Source organism: Equus quagga, chromosome 7, assembly GCF_021613505.1.
Source record: "Equus quagga isolate Etosha38 chromosome 7, UCLA_HA_Equagga_1.0, whole genome shotgun sequence".
In the NCBI taxonomy this organism is placed as follows: Eukaryota; Metazoa; Chordata; class Mammalia; order Perissodactyla; family Equidae; genus Equus; species Equus quagga.
This window is the reverse complement of record NC_060273.1, coordinates 47150671-47173676: the sequence shown is the minus strand read 5'-3', so window position 1 is coordinate 47173676 and position 23006 is coordinate 47150671. Positions and strand designations below refer to the sequence as shown.

At 37.3% G+C, this 23006-nt stretch overlaps 1 protein-coding gene across 6 annotated transcripts in view; it reads left to right on the top strand.

The window, feature by feature from the left end:
- The window catches only part of NSD1 (nuclear receptor binding SET domain protein 1), a 164196-nt gene that overhangs the window by 100840 nt on the left and 40350 nt on the right, over positions 1–23006 (top strand). For all 6 annotated transcript variants that reach the window (XM_046667133.1, XM_046667136.1, XM_046667132.1 and 3 more), the window contains 4 exons: positions 12546–12670; positions 14835–15105; positions 16351–16460; positions 21528–21603. In XM_046667133.1, coding sequence (XP_046523089.1) covers positions 12546–12670; positions 14835–15105; positions 16351–16460; positions 21528–21603 — 582 coding nt within the window. The remainder of the gene's footprint in view (positions 1–12545; positions 12671–14834; positions 15106–16350; positions 16461–21527; positions 21604–23006) is intronic.

The following is a 23006-nucleotide window of genomic DNA, read 5'->3' as shown; positions in this document are numbered from 1 at the left end:
TTTGATTTTTTTTTTAAGATTTTTTTTTTTATTTTTTCCTTTTTCTCCCCAAAGCACCCCGGTACATAGTTGTATATTCTTCGTTGTGGGTCCTTCTAGTTGTGGCATGTGGGACGCTGCCTCAGTGTGGTTTGATGAGCAGTGCCATGTCCGTGCCCAGGATTCGAACCAACGAAACACTGGGCCGCCTGCAGCGGAGTGCGCGAACTTAACCACTCGGCCACAGGGCCGGCCCCCAGTTTTGATTTTTTTTTAATTTTCTTGTTTATTTCTGCTGTAATATTTTTTACTTCCTTCCTTTTGCTAATTTTGGGCTTAGTTTGTTTTTCTTTTTTTCATTCCTTGAGGTGTAAAAGTAGGTTGTTGATTTGAGATCTTTTTTCTTTTCTTTTTTTTTTTTTGAGGAAGATTACCCCTGAGCTAACATATGCTGCCAATCCTCCTCTTTTTGCTGAGGAAGACTGGCCCTGAGGTAACATCCATGCCCATCTTCCTCTACTTCATATGTGGGACGCTTACTACAGCACGGCTTGCCAAGTGGCGCCATGTCCGCACCCGGGATCTGAACTGGCGAAACCCTGGGCCGCCAAAGCTGAACGTGCACACTTAACAGCTGCACCATGGAGCCAGCCCCCTGAGATCTTTTTTCTTAATGTAGGTGCTTCCTGCTGTAAACTTCCTTCTTAGTATTTCTTTTCCTTCATCCTATAAGTTTTGGTATATTGTGTTTTTGTTTTTATTTGTCTCAAGATATTTCTAATTTTTCTTGGAATTTCTTCTCTGACATTGGTTATTCAAGAGTGTTAATTTCCACATATTTGTGAATTTTCCAGCTTTCCAACTGCTGTTGATTTCTAGTTTCATTCCATTGTGATTGGAAAAGATACTTGGTTTGATTTCAGTCTAAAGTTTGTTAAGACTTGTTTTGTGGTTTATTATGTGATCTCTCCTGGAAAATTTTCCATGCGTGCTTGAGAAGAATGTGTGTTCTGCTGCTATAAGCTGGAGTGTTCTGTTCATGTCTTTTAGATCTACTTGTCCTATAGTGATATTCAAGTTCTCAGTTTTCGTATTGATCTTCTGTCTGGTTGTTCTATCCATTATTGACAGCTGGGTATTAAACTCTGCTATTACTGTTTTACTCTACTTCTCCTGTCGATTCTGTCCGTGTTTGCTTCATATATTTGGGTGCTCTGATGGTACGTGTATGTACATTTATAATTGTTATCTTCTAAAATATGTTTATAATTGTTTATCTTCCAGGTGAATTGACCCTTTTGTCATTATATAATGTCTTTGTCTCTTGTGATAGTTTTGACTCAGGTCTTTTTGTCTAAGTATGACCACCTCTGCTGTCATTTTCATGTAATATCTTTTTTGATCCTTTCAATTTCAGCCTACATGTATCTTGTAGACAGAATTTAGTTGCATCTTGTTTCTTTATTCCATTTAGACACTCTTTGTCTTTTGATTGAGGAGTTTAACTCATTTACATTTAAAGTTACTATTCATAAGGAAGGACTTATTTTTGCCATTTTGTTAATTGTTTTCTGTCTTGCAGCTAATTAATTTCTCTTTTCTTCTCTTGCAGCCTCCCTCTGTATTTCTTTTTTTTTGTATCGACGTACTTTGATTCCTTTCTCATTTTATTTTGTGTGTCTTCCACGGGTGTTTTCTTTGCGGTTACCATGGCGCTTACATAAAACATCTTATAGTTCTAACAATCTCTTTTAAGCTGATAACCATATAACTTCAGTTATATACACAAATTCTACTCTTTTATATCTCCCCACTCCCACTTTCTTATTGATGTCACAAATTACATCTTTATGTATTATGCGTTCATTAACAGTTTTATAATTAGTTATTTTTAATGCTGTTGTCTTTTAAATTACATATCAGATTTAAAATGCTTTATGCACCACCACTACAGTATCACAGTATTTTATTTGTCAATATATTTACCTTATCAGCTATTTTTATGTTTTTATGTGCTTTGGTGTTGCTGTCTAACGTCCGTTTGTTTCAACTTGCAGGACTTCTTAAGCGTTTCTTAAAAGGCAGGTCTAGTGGTTATGAACTCCGCTTTTGTTTGTTTTAGAAAGTCTATTTCGCCTTCATTTTTGAAAGACAGTTTTGCCAGATACAATATTCTTAGTTGGCATTTTTCTTAATTTTAGCACTTTGAATATATCATATCACTCCCTTCTGGCCTGTAAGATTTCTGCTGAGAAATCCATTAGTAAGGTAACGTGAGGTCTCTCTTTGCCTGGTTGCTTTTCTTGCTGCTTTCAAGATTCTCTGTCTTTGTCTTTTGACAGTTTGATTATAATGTGTCTCAGTGTGGTCCTCTTTGGGTTCACCCTGGTTGGACATCTTGAGCTTCTGAATTTGGATGTCCATTTCCTTCCTCAGGTTTGGGAAAGTTTTGGCCATTATTTATTCAAATAAGCTCTCTGTCCTTTTCTCTCTCTCTCTTCTTTTGGAACTCCCATAATATGTGTATTGGTCCACTTGATGGGCTCTACAGGTCCCTTATGCTTCAGTTTTTTCATTCTTTTTTCTTTTCGCTCCTCTGACTTGACAGTTTCAAATGACTTGTCTTTGAGTTTGCTGATTCTATCCAATGTTTGATTAAGTCTGCTGTTGCATCTTTCTGGTGAATTTTTCAATTCAGTTATTGTGTTCTCTAGCTTCACAATTTCTTGTTTAGTTCTTTTTTTATAGTCTCTTTCTCTTTGTTGATATTCTCATTTGTTGATGTTACTGTTTTCTTTACAACAGTTATTTTGAAGTCTTTGGTAATCCATAGATCTCTGTTGCTTTCTGGAAATTTATTTTGATCCTTTGATTGGGCTGTTTCCTTGTTTCTTCATGTACTTTGTGATTTTTTGCTGAGTTTTATGCATTTGAATAAACAACTGCTTCTTCCAGTCTTTATGGACTGACTTTATACTGGGGAAGACTTTCACCAATCACCTTGGCTAGAGATTCTAGGAATCTGGAATCTTTTTTGGGTGATATGGTTCTCTAGGCTTGTGTGTAATTTCCTAATTAGGGAAGTTTGTCTATTTCCTTCAGGAGCTCATAATCTCTTGCCCCCTCTAGAGTTTTTCTGCAGTACTACAGGCTTGCTGGTGCTGTTGCAACACTTCCCCACTCCTTTTCATTCTCAGTGCTCCCCAGGTATCCAAAGCCTGTTGGCTCCCCATGAGCTCCCAGAGGCAGACTACACAGATACTGGTCTCTTGGGCTGTTCTCCAAAACTCCAGCTTGTCAAATGTTGGCTCCCTTTTTTCCCTATCTTTCTAGAGAGGAGCCATGAGTTCAGTGCCTTCTCCCCATCTCACCAAGCTGTGCTGGCCTCTGCCTCATTGCATGCCCTCTGGTTCTGCAGCATGCGGCCCACTCTCCCTTTTTTTTTTAGCAGCCCCTAGGAATCCAAACTATGTAGGTTCTGGTAGTGTTCCCAGTCAGGTTAGACAGGAACTGGTCCCTTGGGTAAGCCTTTGAAAAGCTGGAGTGTTGGACACATGCTTGCCCCCCTCCACCAAGGAGCCTTGAAGGGGAGCTCAATGGAGCTTGCTTTGGGAGTAGCAATCTCAGATAAAGTGAATTGGCTTTTTTAACCCAATTCAGTGCTGTTATTCTTGGCTTTGCACTTGTCTGGGGTACTGCAACTTCTTAACTGATTTCTAGAGTACTCATAAAGGTAGCTTGATGCATATATTGTTGTTAATTGGTGTCTATGTGAGGGAAATAGTGTGAGGACTTCCTATTCTGCCATCTTGCTGCTGTTGTCATTCTTGTTTCATGTCTTTTTAATGCCAAATAATATTCCATAGTATGAATAAATCATATTTCATTTGTTCTTTTATCAACTAATAAGACATTTGGGTTGTTTCCACTTTTTGGCCTTTATGAATAATGCTATTATGAACATTTGTATGCAGTGTTTTGTGGGGATATGTTTTCATTTCTACTGTGGATATACCTAGGAGGGGAATTGCTGGGTCATTTGGTATACATATATATATATATATATGCGTAATTTTTGAGGAACTGCCAGACTGTTTTGCAAAGGTGTTTTACTATGTTACATTCCAACTGGAAATGTATGAGTGTTCTAGTTTCTCCACTTCTTCACGCACACCTACTTGATATAGCTGTCCTAGTCGGTGTCAAGTAGTATCTCATTATTGTAGTTTTGATTTGCATTTCCCTCATGGCTAATAATGTTGAGAATCTTCTCCTGTTTTTTTTTCGTGATCAATTGTAAATCTTCCTTGGAGAATTATCTGTCCAGATCCTTTGCCGATTTTTTATTTGGGCTATTATCTTCTTGTTGTTGAATTGTAAGAATTCTTTCCATGGTCTAAATACTTAAAGTCCATTATTAGATATGATTGGCAAATATTTTGTCCCATTTTGTGTGTTTATCTTTTACATACTTGGTTATGTCTTTTGAAGCGCAAGCATTTTTAATTTTGATCAAGTCTAGTTTGTCTACTTTTTCTTAGATTGCTTGTGCTTTTGATGTCATATTTGAGTAGCCCTTGCCCAGTCCGGTTGTTTTAGCACCATTTTTGGAAAAAGGTATTCCTTCCCCATTGAATAATCTTGGCACCCTAGTTGAAAATTATTTGGCAATAAATGTGAGGGTTTCTTTCTGGGCTCTCAGTTATTTTCTGTTGATATATCTGTCTATCTATCTTTATGCCAGTACCACAGACTTAATTACTCTGTCTTTGTAGTTACTAATTATTGTAGCTTTGAAATTGAAAAGTGCTTTGAAATTGAAAAGTGCGAGTCCTCTACCTTTGTCCTTTTTCAAGATCATTTTGGGTCCTCTGGGTCTTTCGTATTTCCATATTAATTTTAGGACCAGCTTGTCAATTTCTGCAAAAAAGCCAGGTGGGATTTTGATAGGGATTGTGCTGAATCTTTACGTCATTGGGCAGTGTTACCATTGTAACAATATTAAGTTTTCCAAACTGTGAACAAGGGATGGTGTTCATCTCTTTCAATGAGGTTTTGTAGTTTTTAGTGTGCAAGTCTTGCGCTTCTTTTGTTCAGTTTATTCTAAGTATTTTATTCTTTCCTGACGTCATTATAAATTGTTTTCTTTTTTTAAAATTTATTGAGGTCATAATGGTTTATAACGTTAGGTAATTTCAGGTGTACATTATTTACCAGTTTCTGTATAGACTGCATTGTGCTCACCACCAGTAGTCTAATTTTTACCCGTCACCGTATGTATGTGCCCCTTTACCCCTTCCTCCCATCCCCCAACCCCCTTCCCCTGTGGTAACCACTAATCTGTTCTCTTTATCCATGTGTTTGTTTATCTTCCACATATGAGTGAGATCATGCAGTTTGTCCTGCTCTGTCTGACTTATTTTACTTAACATAATACTTTCAGGGTCCATCCATGTTGTTGCAACAGGGATGATTTTGTCTTTTTATGGCTGAGTAGTATTCCATTATACACACACACACACACACACACACACACACACACACACACACCTTTATCCATTTATCAGTTGATGGGCACTTGGGTTGGTTCCACGTCTTGGCTATTGTGAATAATGTTGCAGTGAACATAGGGGTGCACAAATCTCTTTGAATTGTTGATTTCAAGTCCTTTGGATAAATACCCAGTAGTGGGATAGCTGGATCATATGGTATTATTTTTAATTTTTTTTTTAAAGATTGGCACCTGATCTATCATCTGTTGCCAATCTTTCTTCTTCTTCTTCTCCCCAAAGCCCTCCAGTACATAGTTGTATATTCTAGTTGTAGGTCCTTCTGGTTGTGCTGTGTGGGACACTGCCTCAGGATGGCCTGATGAGCAGCGCCATGTCCACGCCCGGGGTCCGAACTGGTGAAACCCCTGGCTGCTGAATTGGCGTGCGCGAACCCGGATCACTTGGCCACAGGGCTGGCCCCTATTTATCTCCATACTGTTTTCCATAGTAGCTGAACTAATTTGCATCCCCACCAGAAGTGTTTGAGGGATCCCGTTTCTCCACATCTTCTCCAACATTTGTTATTTTTTGTCTTGGTAATTATAGCCATTCTGACAGGTGTAAGGTGATATCTCATTGTAGTTTTAATTTGCATTTCCCTAATAATTAGTGATGTTGAACATCTTTTCATGTGCCTGTTGGCCATCTGTATATCTTCTTTGGAAAAATGTCTGTTTATAACCTTTGCCCATTTTTTGATTGGGTGGTTTTTTTTTTGTCGTTGAGTTGTATGAGTTCTTTATATATTTTGGAAATTAACCCCTTGTCGGATATACGATTTGCAAATATTTTCTCCCAGTTGGTGGGTTGTCTTTTTGTTTTCTTCATTGTTTCTTTTGCCTTGCAGAAGCTTTTTAGTCTGGTGATGAAATTGTTTTCTTAATTTCGTTCTTGGATTGCATTGCAAGTATATAGAAATATGGTTGGTTTTATATGTTCATCTTGTATGTTGCAACCTTGCTGAAGTCATCTTTTTTAGCTCTAATTGTTGTGACTTCTTTAGGATTTTCTATGTACATGATCGTGTTACCAGCTAGTAGAGATACTTTTACTTCATCTTTTCTAATCTGGGTGCCTTTTATTTCTTTTTCTTGCCTAATTGCTGTAGCTAGAGCCTCCAGAGCCTTGCTGAGGATAAGTGGAGTGAACTGACATCCTTGTCTTATTCATGATCATAGGGGGAAAGCATCCAGTCTTTCACCATTAACTATGATGTTAGCTGTGATTTTAGTAGACGGCCTTTCAGGTTGTAGAAAGTTCCCTTATATACCTAGTTTGTTTACTTTGTCAAATTTCTTTTCTGTGTTTTTGAGATGAAAATTCCTTTGTATTTCTTTTATTCAACTAACGTGATGTATTCATTACATTGATTTTGTTGTTGGGGCTTGAATTATCTTGGCCCACCAGGCTGCAAATCCACAAGAGAGCCAGCCACAACTTGACAAGGATTTGTTCTGCCTCCTGCTCCCCTTCTGCTTTGTGCCGAGGCACTTTTCCTTGTGGTCTCCTAGAGGTTAGGATGTGGGATACTTCTGCTTCACCATAACTCTGAGGATGGAGCCCTTTGGGGCCCTAGTTTAGTGTCCTTTAAACTTCTGCCTCCTTCACTTTAACAGGATTGCCAAAAAGCCCTCAGGACAGAGTCAGTTTCAGTGCTGTTTATTTCTGTGAGGTTATTATTTTCTTTAGTTTTTGGTTTGTAGTTCTTCACAATCTTGTCAATGCTTTGCGTCTTTTAAGGTGGTTTTTAAAACACTTTATACATTTTTATTTGTTTTAAACAGGAGGTTTGGGTTAAGTAGTTTGCCCTTATTATGAAGAGTTGTTTGGGTATTTGCTTTTTTTTTCAGAAACTCTTTTGCCTCTGAGGTTCCAAAACTAGGCATGACAAAGGCTAATCTGTATGAGAGGAATGATGTTGCTCTTAATACTGTAGTCCTTTGGGAAAACTCGCCATTTTGATGAAAAGGAGAAAACTGTACTTCAGCCTTAAAAAGGCTTGGCTTTTCTTATTCTCATTAAACAACTTTATTCAGGGTATAATTTACATACCATAAAATTCATACATTTTAAGTGTACAAGCAAATGATTCTTAGTAAATTTGCTTAGTTGTGCAGCTATCCCCATAAATCAGTTTTAGAACATTTCTACCACCCTAGTAAGAACCCGCTTATCCCATTTACAATTAGTCCATATTTGTACCCCGATTCCCAGGCAACCACTAATCTATTCGTTCTCTAGATTTGCTTTTTCTGTACATTTCCTATTAATGGAATAACAATACATGATCTTTTATCTTACTCTTTTCATTTAACCTAATGTTTTTGTGGTTTATCCATATTGTAGCATGTATTAATCTTTTGGGGTTTTTTTTGTTGCTGAATAGTATTCCCATGTATGGCTAGCCCGCATTTTATTTATCCATTCATCAGTTGATGAGAATGTGTGGGGTTGATTCGGCTTTTTGGATATTTTATTATTTTAGCTGGTATGTGTACACTCTATATCTAAAGCTATTGCTAGACTTGTTCCATATGAGCAGTTTATCTCCATTCTCCACAGTAGGTCCTGGCTCTGTGTTAAGAATGAAAATGTATTTGCAAAGAAACTTAGTGGTGGTATACTTTGGCTCCTGCTCTTTCATAGTTGCTGTGTACCATGTATTGAGGTTTGCATGATTTACCCTCCTCTCCACTGACTTTCATTATTTTCTAGCTTTTAATATTTCCCTTTAGTATCCCAAAGGTCATAGTCCTATTGTTCGTGATATTGTTTACCTTAGCTTGGCAAATCACTTCCTTTTGCCCTCAGTTGCCCATTTATAGAGTAATTGGATTAGGTGAGTTCTCCAGGCTCTTTCAACTCAAAAATGGTTTGACTGGGTGAGCAATCTAGTTTAGGTGAGAGTATAGGTGGGAGTGAGGGGTGGCAGGTGTAGTTGAGGAAGGGAAGAAACAAGAGCCTAGAAACAGTCAGGAAGCATCTTCCGTTTTAAGTCATTCACTTGTGACCAGGGTGTTTTCATTTACAGGGTATTATTCTGTTGTTCATTATAGGGGACAGTTGGTAAACCTTTCCTTAAAAGGACAGGTAGTAAATATGGCTTTGTGAGCCATAGTGTCTCTGTCACTCTCAACTCTGCCTTTGTAGCGCAAAAGCAGCCATAGACTATTCGTAAATAAATGAGCCTGGCTGTATTGCAGTAAAATTTTATTTACAAATACAGTCCCATTGGTAGTTTGCCAAACCTTAAAACTGTAAAAGATTGTTCTGTATAATTTTGGTGAGGAGCAATGCATGTGCGTTTATAGGAGCCTAATAGATGTGTCAGATACAGTTTCTCACATTAATTTCCAATCTTTCATGCTGTTTGCTGGTTTTCTGGTGGATATCAAGGAAGTAGTGAGCTGGAGGACTGAAGCTTAGTCTGAGAACTTACTCAGTGAGAGAAGAGAACCCAAAGATAGAGTAGGGACAGCATCTTCAAGAGGAAAGGGAAGAAAGATTATTAGCTCATGAAACATGCTAAGAAGACAAAGGAGAGAGCATAACCTGTCTAGGACTGAGATGCAATTAGTGTCGGAGAGCTAGTGATGGAGGGGGATGAGGGATATGATGATGTGATAGCATAGGGACCTGTTTTAGTAAAAAGAACCCAGTGGTTTCAGAGTTTGGACAGATTTTGGTTGGAGTCATGCCCTTGCCACTAAAATAATGGACTAACTTGAGTGCGCTTGGGCAATGCACTTTCCTCTTTGAGCCTCAGTTAGTTACATTTTTTATAAAATGAGGATATCATAACCTACGTTGTGTATTGAAGTGAGGATTAGAGATTCATGAACGTTACATGGCTGAACCATGACTTGCACATAGTAAACCCTTGTTATTCCCTATTATATCGTTGATCTTATTTCTGTTAAAAAATGTCATTGATGTCTGAAAACTTGGGTTCCATGTCTAATGGGAATATTTATTTTTAGTGCCATGGAGTCGCTAGCAACCCTGTGTACAGCAGAGTAGTAGAACCCTGTCCAGTCTTTTTACGCCATCCTCTCACCTTCTAGCACTGTATCAGACAATGCTCCGTTGCTGTTCTTAGGGTTTTCATGACCAGTTTTTCCAAAAGTGGGTGGCCAGGTCCTTCTTCCTAGTCTGTCTTACTCTGGAAGCTCTGCTGAAACCTGTCCACTGTGAGACCCTGGTGGAATTTTAAATACCAGTGGCATAGCTTTCAGCATCACGGCAACATGTAGCCGCCATAGTATGACAACCAACAGCCAAGTGTGTGGATCCCTGACTGGAAATGAACCTGGGCTGTGGCGGTGAGAGCACCAAATTCAAACCACTAGACTGCAGGGCTGGCAATGGGAATATATTAAAGGCATAATCTATTTGCCTCAGAGAATAAAGTAATTACTATCAACTGTCATAGATACAGATGTATATATTCCAAGATGTGTTTTGGCTTATTTCTTTTCGCCAAGAGAGATTTTTCAGACTTTATTATTTGAGGGGAGCATTTAAAGTAATTGCTTGGCTTATGATTTTAACTTCTTTTGAAATACTTGGTTGGGAAAAACTTATTGGGTCACTTACAGGTTTATTGCCTAAAACTGAGAAGTTAGGAAAATTCCAGTGGTTGCAAGGTTTGACTAGCCCCATAATTATTTTAGGAGCTCTGTAAGTATACAGTTTTGATAACTATTTCAGCCTCAACCATTAACTTTTTATTTTTTATTAAGACTTCTTTTCTTTTTTTTTAAGAGCAGTTTTACATTCACAACAAAATTGAGGGGAAGGTACAGAGATTTTCCATATACCCCCTGTCCACACACGTACGTAGCTTCCCCCGTTATCAGCATCCTCCACCAGAGTGGAACATTTGTTACAATTGATGAACCTATATCCACACATCATAATCACCCAGAGTCCACGGTTTACCTTAGGGTTCACTCTTGGTGGTGTACTTTCTATGGGTTTTGGCAAATGTATAATGACATGTATCCATCATTATGGTATCATACAGAATATTTTCACTGCCCTAAAACTCCTCTATGCTCTACCCATTTCTCTCTCTCCCCATCCTCCACCCTGAAACCACTTTTTATGATCTCCATAATTTTCCCTTTTTTAGAATGCTATATAGTTGGAATTGTATAGTATATAGCCTTTTCAGATTGGCTTTTTTCACTTGGTAAGATACATTTAAGTTTCCTCCATGTCTTTTCATGGCATGATAGCTCATTTCTTTTTAGTGCTGAATAATATTCCATTGTCTGGATATACCACCATTTATCCATTCACCTACATCTTAGTTGCTTCCAAGTTTTGACACTTACGAATAAAGCTGCTATAAAAATCCACGTGTAGGTTTTTGTGTGGACGTAAGTTTTCAGCTCCTTTTACATTAACGTTAAATAATTAAACTAAATGTTATATTACTATGAAATTGCAGCAGTTAGAATTAGTAAAAAATTATTTCCCACATCTTGTCCTATTGAAAGTTTTATGGCTTGTTTCCATAATGCTAAAGAGTAAGATCCTTTGCCAAGCTTACTGTGCCCTATGACCTTTTTTTTTTTTTTGGCCTCAAGTTTTACATTCCTTTTATTGAGAGAACATCAGTATTACTACATTCAACAGAGTCAGGAACAGCTTCCTCTGAGGTCATCGTATAATGAAATGCCTTTTGCCCTTTTTTCTTTTTTATAAAGAAGAAGATTATCCCTGAGCTAACATCTGCTACCAATCTTCCTCTTTTTTTTTGCTGAGGAAGACTGGCCCTGAGCTAACATCAATGCCCATCTTCCTCTACTCAATATGTGGGACGCCTACCACAGCATGGCTTGCCATGTAGTGTCATGTCTGCACTCAGGATCTGAACTGCCACCCCTGGGCCCACCAAATCAGAACGTGTGAACTTTAACCACTGTGCCACCCCGCCTTTTGCCTCTTGAGTAGACTGTATCCTGCATTTTGTAGGCATTAGCCTATGCTCCCAAAGAGCTTACAGTATAGTAAAATGACTATAGCTTAAGTGTATTTAAAATGCAACAGAATTTTATAGGGAAATTAGATATTTGTTTCACCATTAATTTAAAGAAAAATTTGAGGTGATACTTTATTTTGTCCATAAAACATGACAAGAGCTTTTTCTTTAAAGCAAGTACCCCAAATTTTATATTTTTATCTTATTTTCTGTCTTTGGCATACATTTTGTATGTCATTGAGATAATGGGGTGTATATATATATTTTTTGATAATTCTATTTAGAAATATTCCTCAGTTTTCTAATGTGAAGCTCACTTACAACCATGATATGAAGTGTGTGTAAAGTGCTTTTGAAATTCATGTGGTAGTGCTGATTAGGTAAATATTGTATCTGAATATCTGTCTAGTATTCTGCATGATCTAGAGAGATGTTATTTCAAATAACTCATGATGTATTTTGTGACTATACCTGATCTTTTTTTTTGTTTTTTTTTTAAAGATTTTATTTTTTTCCTTTTCCTCCCCAAAGCCCCCTGGTACTAGTTGTATATTCTTAGTTGTGGGTCCTTCTAGTTGTGGCATGTGGGACACTGCCTCAGCCTGGTTTGATGAGCAGTGCCATGTCCGCGCCCAGGATTCGAACCAACGAAACACTGGGCTGCCTGCAGCGGAGCGCGCGAACTTAACCACTCAACCACGGGGCCAGCCCCCACTATACCTGATCTTTAATTTATATTTTAATATTAACTGTATCTGTCACTAAAGGGCAGTAGTTTCAATTTAATCTTTTTCTTAAGATCAGATGAGCTGTTTGTGTATGTATAGAGCAACCAAAGTTTCCCCCTCCGGACTTTTTGCATATGATTAACCGTAGCAAATCATTTTTAGCCTCTTGGAATTTAAGCGAGAGTGTTTTTGAGAGTTTCCCATTTCTGTACCTTTGTGAGTGCAGGGCTGGTTGCATGAAAACAGTGGGTTCTCTTCAAAGTTTTTGGTTAATACTGTACTTGTTTCTCCTCGTAGCTGTGCGGTCAGAGAAGAAACGCCTTAGGAAGCCAAGCAAGTGGCTTCTGGAATATACAGAAGAATATGATCAGATATTTGCTCCTAAGAAAAAACAAAAGAAGGTACAGGAACAGGTGCACAAGGTATGTTCCAACGTTTCAACAATCTTTCATTGGTTATTTTAGAATACTGCAATTTTGCTTTCATTATCATGTTTTCATGGGACAATAACATCCTTACCGAGGATCTTGCTTTTTCAGTTTCTTATCTCTACCTTCTGATACAGTATTTAGCTTACACTACTTATACAGAAAATAGATAAATGAGTCTGTGTACTATGTGTGTATAGTGTGTGTGTATATTCCTCTTTGCTTTCAAAGTGTATTTAATGATTGAGGAATATTGTTATGATAAAATGTTTAATAAAAAACATAGGCTATAAATATATATAGTATGATGCTAAGTTTTTAAACAAATACTATGATACCTTATTTGCTGTATTAATTAATTTTTTTGTTTGTTTTTTGAGGAAGATTAGGCCTGAGCTAACATCTGCTGCCAATCCTCCTCTTTTTGCTAAGGAAGACTGGCCCTGAGCTAACATCTGTGCCCATCTTCCTCTGTTTTTTCTTTTTTCTTTTTTCTTTTAATATGTGGGATGCCTACCACAGCATGGCTTGCCAAGCGGTGCCATGTCCTCACCTGGGACCCGAAGCGGTGAACCCCAGGCCGCCAAAGTAGAATGTGCACATTTAACCACTGTGCCATCGGGCCGGCCCCTGATTTATTTTTTAATTTGATTTCTTTAAACTGAAGTATTTTAAAGTAAATTAGAGACATTTTGTTGTTCTTGCCCTAAATAATATGCACCTCTGATTAATAGAACAGGGGCTGGCCATGTGGCATAGTGGTGAAGTTCAAGGCACTCTGCTTTGGCAGCCTGGGTTCGCAGGTTCAGATGTCAGACGTAGGACCTACAGCATTTGTCAGCCATGCTGTGAAGGTGACCCACATATAAAGTAGAAGAAGATTGGCACAGATGTTAGTGCAGGGCCAGTCTTCCCCAGCAAAACAAAAAACAAAAGAACATTTTCCTCCATAACTGATTTAACATTAGCAAATCTATTATGATCAGTTTATCTAATAACAAATCCATATTCAGATTTCCCCAGTTGTCCCCTAACCTTTACTTTTGGTTTGTGCAAACCAGGATCCAGCCGACAATTACACATTATATCTGGTTGGTAGATTTCTTAAATCTCTTTAAATCCAGAACAGCCTCTTTTTTTCATGACCCTGTCTAAACACTGAGAGTGACAGACACATTTAAGAGGATCCACTTGCTAGATTTGTGTGATTGCTTCCTCATAGGTGTACTCAGCTTGTTTCTCTATCCTCTATGTTCTCTAAGTGAAAATTATAACAAATTTGATAGATTCAAGTTAAACATTTTTAGCTAGATTGCATCAGAGTTGATACTGTGTCATATATTGCATGACCTCAGAAGGTATTTAATGTCCAGTTAAATAAATAAATAAAGGTCCAGTCCACAGTGATGACTAAGTGAGTCCTCTCTTTTAAGTTATGTTTTACATCCTTTTGGTTTAGAAACGGTATGTGTGTTAATTTGGCTCCAAAAACATGTCCTCTTCCCCATCAGCCATTTTCCTGATGGTGTTTTTAAAATATCAATTGAAGATTCTTGCCTATATTAATAATTTCACTTGGGGTTACAAGATACAGGCTTTTCAGATTTTATTATTTCTTCTACTTTTATTAGCTGACAATCTCTGTCATTAATGAACCCTTTTCTTGTCCTGAAATACATGAACGGCAGAATAAGTGCTTGTTTCTTTTCCATTAATTTACCAACTTAACATTAGTTCATTGTTAACTACTTTAATTGATGACATATTAGGGAATCTTTTTAAGTGTATAGTTCTGTGTCATTAAGTACATGCAACCAACACCACCATCCATCATCTTCAGAACTTTTTCATGTTCTCAAACAGAAATTCTGTACCTATTAAAAAATAACTTCCCATTTCCACTTTCCCCCCAGCGCCTAGCAAGCACTATTCAGTTTTCTGTCTTTATGAATTTTACTGTTCTAGGTGTGTCATATAAGTGGAATCCTACAATATTTGTCTTTTGGTCTCTGGCTTATTTCACTTAGTGTCCTATCTTCAGCAGTCATCCATGTTGTAGCATGTGTCAGAATTGTATTCCTTTTTAAGTATGTTATTTTTGACACTTAAATTACAACAGCTTTGGCTTATGGATTCTATTTTTATTTTTTGCTCTTAGGTAAGTTCCCGCTGTGAAGAGGAAAGCCTTTTCGCCCGATGTCGATCTAATGTTCAGAACAAGCAGGTGGATGAGAATTCTTTGATTTCAACCAAAGAAGAGCCTCCGGTTCTTGAAAGGGAGGCTCCATTTTTGGAAGGGCCCTTGGCTCAGTCAGAACTTGGAGGTGGACATGCTGAGTTGCCACAGCTGACCCTGTCTGTGCCTGTGGCTCCGGAAGTCTCTCCACGGCCTGCCCTTGAGTCTGAGGAATTGCTAGTTAAAACACCAGGTAAGATGGGGATGGGATCTCAGTATGTAAGTGAATATGATTAGAGGAAGCAGGAGATTTTTAGTATGTTTTGACGGAAAACCAATAATGTATCTCTATAAAGCAAACTACCCACATTTGTCCTGGGAAATCCCTTAAGTGCTGGCTAATTGGATATAGTTAATGACCATAAATTGGTGGTATATTGTCAAGAAGACATATTTTTAAAAACCACTCTCCTTCCGCCATTGTTACTCTTTAGGATTGTTGCTGAACCACCATGTGAATCAACATCCAAAATAACAGGATTTGGGGGGGGGCGGGGATGCATTGTACACTGGTAGAATAAGCACATGAAACTTATGCTTCTCATGGTGGCTCCACCAATCCTTGTGTTACTTGGGAGGTTGTTTAACCTCTGAACTTGATTCCTCATATATAAAATGGAGATTATAATGCAATTTACCTGACAGCTAATTTAGTAAGCAGCTAAGTGTAAATAGTCCCTTGAAGTTAATTGCCAATTGCTTTCATTTTATTATGTCACTTCACCTGGTGACAGTTGGATCTAAACATACTGTCTCTAATTCACCTTCTGACTCCTGAATATTGTAATCAGCCAAGGAAAATTTTGGATGTAACTTTTTAGTATTCCCAATAATAGCTTCTTATGTTACTCCTTTAAAAAAGTTATCCCAGTTGTGCTTAATCAAGTAAGGCAGAATCTAAAAGACTTTAGAAAAAAATAATAGAGATAGTTACTATTTCATGACCTATTATGTGCCAAACTCTGCTGTTAGCCTCTTTTATGTAATTCCTAAGAGCAATCCCATGAAATAAATAAATGTCTTTTATTAATTTAGGAGCAGAACAAAATTTGAATTTTAGGCCATTTATGCCCAGAATTCAGACTGTACTTGACCTCACTTCTCCTACTTTTGTCCTTTCCACCAATTAATTGCTATAAAGGCAGTTCTTCCCTTTGGTTTTCTCCCTTAGTTTTTTTTTTTTATTAAAAAAAGTACACACACATAAGAACATCCTTACATTAGTTTGTATCTGTATTGAGTACCCTTTTCTTGCCTTGTTTTATGTTAACTAATATTTTAGAATAAATAATAAATTCCTACCCTGTCCTCGCCACAAGATAATGAAAAACACAAAAAACATGACTACTCATTTTTCATGGTATATAGATTTTATTTTTTTTAAGAAGGCTTCTGCCCAGTTTCTAAATCATCTAATGAAAAGATGCATGCCTTTCAGGAAATTATGAAAGTAAGCGTCAGAGGAAACCAACTAAGAAACTTCTTGAATCCAACGATTTAGACCCTGGATTTATGCCCAAGAAAGGGGAGCTTGGCCTTTCTAAAAAGGTATGTCATTTTAGTAGATTCTAAAATAGGATTAAACTCAGGAAATTTGGGATTTTAGTAATACTTACAACATTAATGCACATATACATGGAAATTACAGAATATCAGCATTCCGTTCACTTGGTTCGTCTGAGAGATCCTATTTAAGAGGCTGTTTTGCATTTGTGTGGACGTGTGTATTAGTTGGTTTTAGGTTTTCTTTTCAAATGAAATTGAAAAAAGCTTTTAAGATTGAGTTAAGTTTGTATTTGTTGTAATTTCTTTTCTGGGCTCAAAACCTCTTACCTGATTTCTGCTTCACTCCTGTCTCTACAAGCCACTAACCTACTCTTATTCCTTTGCTCTTTCTGCATAACAACTCAGAAAAGACTCAGCTCAGCTGTAATCCAGGCAGAAACATTTGAACATAAGTTTTTGAGTTTGCTAACTTGGTTTTAATTAGCCAAGAAGGCACCATTAAATAGTAGGTGGAAACAGAAAGTTGTTTTCTGATTCTATAACGGATAATAGCTGGATATTGGTTCCTTAGGTAACATCCTGTCACCTTATGTGTGAGCGGTAACTGTTAGAAATTCATTTGTAGGATGCACAGATTTCCTGTTTAAAAACTTTGTTTTGTTTTGTTTTGTTTGGTGAGGAAGATTGGTCCTGAGCTAACATCTATGCCAGTCTTCCTCTATCTTATATGTGGGATGCCACCACTGCATGGCTTGATGAGTGGTGTGTAGATCTGCACCTGGGATCTCAACCTGTGAACCCCGGGCTGCTGAAGCGGAGCACACAAACTTAACCACTACATCACTGGGCCAGTCCAACCTGTTTGTTTGTTTGTTTTTTAAAGAAAAAATACAGATTGTAATCAAATCCCAAATAATTTGAGTTTTTGCACTTATTTGCTCAGGTATAGCAAACCCCTATCCTTTAATCCTATATTAAAGCTCCTAGTTTTTGTTTTTTGTTAGATAGTCACCATCTGGATTACTGTGTAAATGTACAATTTAATTTGTGGGGTTTTTGTTTTTGTTTTTTATGCTGGTGAAGATTTGCTCTGAGCTAACATCTGTTGCCAGTCTTCCTCTATTTTGTATGTGGGTCACTGTCACAGCATGGCTAATGAGTGATGTAGGTCTGTACCTGGGATCCGAACCCGCAAAGCTGGGCCACTGAAGTGGAGCACACTGAACTTAATCACTAGGCCACAGGGCTGGCCCCGTAATTGTGTTTTTATACCTTATTTAAAAAGTGACATTAGGGGCCAACCCAGTGGCGCAGTCGTTAAGTTCGCATGTTCCATTAGGCCTGGGGTTTGCCAGTTAGGATCCCGGGTGTAGATATGGCATCATTTGGCATGCCATGCTGTGGCAGGCATCCCACATACAAAGTTGAGGAAGATGGGCGCAGATGTTAGGTCAGGGCTAATCTTCCTCAAAAAAAAAAAGCCACATTATATCTTTTCAATTTTTTTATTCTTCTCAAAGCAGTCTTATGACATGGAGTTTTCACTTATTCTTAGGCCCATCACCTGCCCTCTGAACTTTCTTTGCAGTTTGTACAAACTTCATTGGCAGTATCATGTCTCCAATTCACTGTCCTCACATTCTACCTTCACCCAAGTAAGGCTGTGATCATCTCCTTCTGCAGTGCTTTCTCTGCTGGCTTTGTTGTATTCAAATCTTAGCCTCTTTGCAAGATTATTGGAAGAGGTAGATGGAAAGGGCCCAGGAAACTGAAATTCAGTTGAATGTTTTGAGCATGAAAGTGACATTTGCAATCAGACAATAAATTTAGTAGTATTTTACAAGATGAGTCATGGGAGGCTGTTGCATTACTCTTAGAGGTGAGGTGATGACAAATTACAAAGAAAATAAGAATTCTAGCCAGTTAAGCAAATGATCTTTTCCCCTAGTTTCATTGAGGTATAATTGATATATATAAATGAATGATTTGAAGGAATAAGATGAATCCTCAGTGGTTTTGAGACTAAGTTCCTTAGAAAATATTGTTAATTTGTAGAACTTTTCTCTATCAAATGCAGTTTTGTAATCTAAAATGTGATTTGTCACATTTGAGGTTGATGTTTTTCCTAAGGGGATTAAAAAGCATGATTGAGTTTATATACTTAATTTAAATAGGCAAATATATCGCAGAACTCTTTTATTTTTTTTAATTGAGATATAATTTACTCTAGTAAAATGTGTAGATCGTAATTGTTCTGTTTCATGGCTCTAGACAGTTGTATATACCATGTATATGCTGCATACCCATCACCCCACAAGTTCTCTTGTGCCCCTTTCAGTCCCTTCCTCATTCTTGTTTCTCTCAAAGGAATGCTTTCTTACTCTTTCGCCATTGAGTAGTCTTGCTTGTTCTTGACTGTCACATATATATATATATATATATTTTGTTGCATTTTTGTTAATCTGGCTTCTTTTATTTAACATATGTTTTTGAGTTACATCCACAAGGATGCTATATCAGTAATCACTCTCTTTTATTGCTGAGTAGTTTCCCAAGTACAGTTTGCTTATTCTTTCTCCTGTTGATGCACATTTGAGTTTTTCATTTTGGAGCTATTAATCATAAGGTTGGTGTGAATATTCTCTGAGTCTTTTTGTGGACATATATTTTTATTTATCTTGGTGTAAATACTGAGGCGTGGCATTGTTGGCTCATACATGTTTACCTTTTAAAGGAACTATCAAACAGTTGTTCAAAGTGGTTGTACAACTTCACACACAAAACTAGTAACGTACAATAGTCCGCCCTTATCCCTGGGGGATATTGTTCCAAGACCCCCCGTGGATGCCTGAAACCACTGATAGTACTGAACCCTGTATATACTATGTTTTTTCCTATACCTACATACCTAGATAAAGTTTAATTTATAAATTAGTTATAGAACAGTTATAATAGTATACTATAATAAAAGTTCTGTGAATGTGATCTCTCTCTCTCTCAAAATATCTTATTGTACTGTACTCACCTTTCTTCTGATGATGATAAAATGCCTACCTCTTGAGATGTAGGGAGGTTGAATGGTATAGGCATTGTCCCTGTGATACCACAACAGTTGATCTGACAACCAAGATGGCAGCTAAATCACTAGTGAGTGGGTAGCTTGTATAGCATGGATAAGCTAGACAATGGGATGATTCATGTCCTGGATGGGACAGAGCAACAGCACGAGATTTTATCACACTACTCAAAACAGCGTGCAATTTAAAACTTATGTTTTTATTTCTGGTTTTTTCTGTTTAATATTTTCGGACCATGAGTAACTGAAACTGTGGAAAGCAAAACCATGATAAGAGGGGACTACTGTATAAGAGTTCCAGTTGCCATACATCTTTACTAGCATTTGGTTTGTCAGTCACTTTGATTTTCCCCGTTCTGGTGGATAAGAAATGATAGCAAATTATTGTTTTAATTTGTATTTCCCTAATGACTAATAATATTTTGCCCTTTAGTGTGTGTTTTCTGGCCATTCTTATATCATTGTAAAGTGACTGACTGTTCAGGTATACTTACATGTTTGATTGGGCCTGTCATTCTTTTAATGGTTGCTTTTAGGAGTACTTTTTGTATTTGGGATACAAGTCCTTTGTCAGATGTATGTACTGTAAATATTTTTTCCAAGTCTGAGGCTTACTTATTCGTTTTCTTAGTTTTGTCTTTCACAAGAAGAAATTTTTAATTTTTTTCTTTTATGATTAATGCTTTTTGTGTCTGTTTTAAGATCTCTTTTCTACTCCATGGACACAAAGATGTTCTTCTTGTATTTCCTTTTAGGAATTTTATGCTTCTGGATTTTGTGTGCTTTTGAGATGGAATTTCGAAGTGAATTTTTTACCCCATATGGATGTCCAGTTTTTTTTTAGGAGCAGACATTAATAATCTCTGATATCTCTCTTAACTTCTCCCATATTTTTGGATTTGTCTACTAGTATTTTCTTCATTTAAATGGATGCTTGGCATTTATTCCTTCATTTAATTTGACTTTGTAGGATTCTAATCTATATTGAACATGAGGAAAGTTGTATCCTTGTGATTTATTACCATGTATAGCATTTGGAAATTCACAGCTGCATTTTATCTTGTTTTGACCTCAAACTTTGGGACCTTTATAGCAAGAATAGCATCCAGTATATTGACTTTTTGTGGCTACTGACTTTTCTTTTACAGTCATGATGAAGAACATTATTCTTGTAGCAGAAGACATTTTCTTGGAACTAATTCATACAAACAGTAGTAGTAGAGGAGTAAAATGTGTAGGGAATTACTCTTGATCTCTAAGTGTTTTGTTTTGAGTTTTAATGTTGCTTTAATTTATATTAACCTCCAGCCCCTTAAATTAGAATGGCATTCCATGAATCAGAGCTTTTAATTAGAATTCGTTAAGTCAATAAGTCTGTGTAAAATCTATTGGTTATAAATACAATTTTAAGAAGGTAGATTTTAATTACAGGTAGTGTGGAATAGAAATGAGATTGTGGGTCTCTGGGTACATACACTTTCTCTTTCTCTCCCACATCTATTAGAGCAGCATTCTGTGTCTGCTTTATATATTGGGAGTCTCTGGGTAGGCCTTCTTTTTTTAAGGAGTATGTGGTGGTCATGAGTCTTTTGGAGCACTTTTTTTTCCCTAATCTGCTGCCTTTCCCCATAAAGTTGCTGGTCAATCCTTTGCCATTATTGTGTTATTCTTTTAATTGTTAAAACCAGCCAGGAGGGGCTGGCCCAATGGCTGAGTCGTTAAGTTCAAGTGTTCCACCTTGGCGGCCAAGGGTTTTGCTGGTTTGGATCCTGGGTGCGGACATGGCACCACTCGTTAGGCTATGCTGAGGCGGTGTCCCACATGCCACAACTAGAAGGACCCACAACTAAAATAGACAACTATTTGCCAGGGGGGAGAAAAAGCAGAAAAAAAAAAAAGATTGGCAACAGTTGTTCGCTCAGGTGCCAATCTAAAAAGAATAAAGCCAGCCAGGCTAGTTGTTTTTGGCATATAATATAAAGGATTTCTTTTCTATTCCTCTGTAAACCGTGTTGCATTTTACTTATTTGTAGTGCTATGAAGCTGGTCGCTTGGAGAATGACATTACTGAATCACATGCTGCATCTCATTCTAAAGAGTTTGGTGGAGGTGAGTATTTTTGAGATTTAAAAAAGGTAATGCAAAAATAAGTGTGAAGCACCTGTCAGTTAACTAGGAAAGTTGTTACGTATGTAAGCAAGACCAGTGGTGTTGTAAGTTCTAAAACTTGTTTGCCCAAAATGTGCTTCCTAAAACTATGCATGACACTAGAAAATTCTATTGTCATTTTCAGCTTTATGCTGAAATTAGTTAAATGGAATTAGAATTATATTAGAGTAAGAAAATGTTAAGAACAATCAGATCCTTAATTTTATTAGATAATTCTCCAGATGACATCATTACTTTCTTGGCTTTGATTCAATTTTTATTTCTATAGGTCAGAAAATATTGGGTCAAGAGGGAATTTACCAGTCATCTAAAACAGACTTGCACAAATGGTCTTTATTTTCTTTTATCACATCTATGACCTTTGTTCAGTGAGCATATGCTTGAAAAAGAGAACTTATTTTTGAGCCTAGTCCATTGTGGTTGCTTCTTAAGGGCTTAGGAATCTTCTAGATTAAATTGGAATCTGACTCTTGGAACTTCTACTTGGTGCTCTTGGTTCTGCCCCTAGGAGGAATGGGTGGGGAGCCCTTGCTGCAATAACAGATAGAATAATCGTAGTTTGAGCATTTGCTCTGCCAGGTCCTTTGCTCTGGTCTTTTGCTTACTACTCTTACTTCTGATCCATCTAAAGCATTACACCGTGTCAGGATATTATCCATATTATAGAAGAAACATGAAGATGAAAGAATTGACAGGGTTGGGGAACTAAATCCAGACCTGACCACGGTGACTATCATACTACTCTCTTGTTATCCGCACCACATTTTCTCCATGCCAATTCTTTCTACCACTTTGATCATTCATTGGCCAGTGCCATTTATTGATTAGTGTCGTTCCTAAAATACTAGCCTAGATTTGAGCACACTGCATCAGAAATGGTCTGCCAGCAAAGGGTATCATGGGAAGATTATATTTCATATGGTTTTAAGTGCACGCTTCTTTAAATGTGACCCGTGATTATTAAGTTTTCAAGCAAGTAAATTTAGCAATATGTAAGCTTATTTTAACCTTGTGCCTAAGTATAATTCTATAGGTTCATCAGTTTGCTTCCTCGCTTAAAAAAAACCTGCTTCCAAAAGAATATCAGCTCTTTTCCTACACTTTCGTACTTCACTTTTTTTGTAAAACCTACAACCTACACTTTATCCTTTGTGAATTTCATCTAAATGTTTCATCTTGTGAGAATTGTGAACCTTTATTCTGCCATCATCATAACTCTTCCTTTAGTCATAGGTTGTCAGCAGCTTTGGTAGGAGAGCTTCTGCATCTCCATCAGGCAGTCTAAGAAGAGAGCACTAAGGCAGTTTTCCAGAGTTCAGCCTTCATGTAGATACCCAGCATCG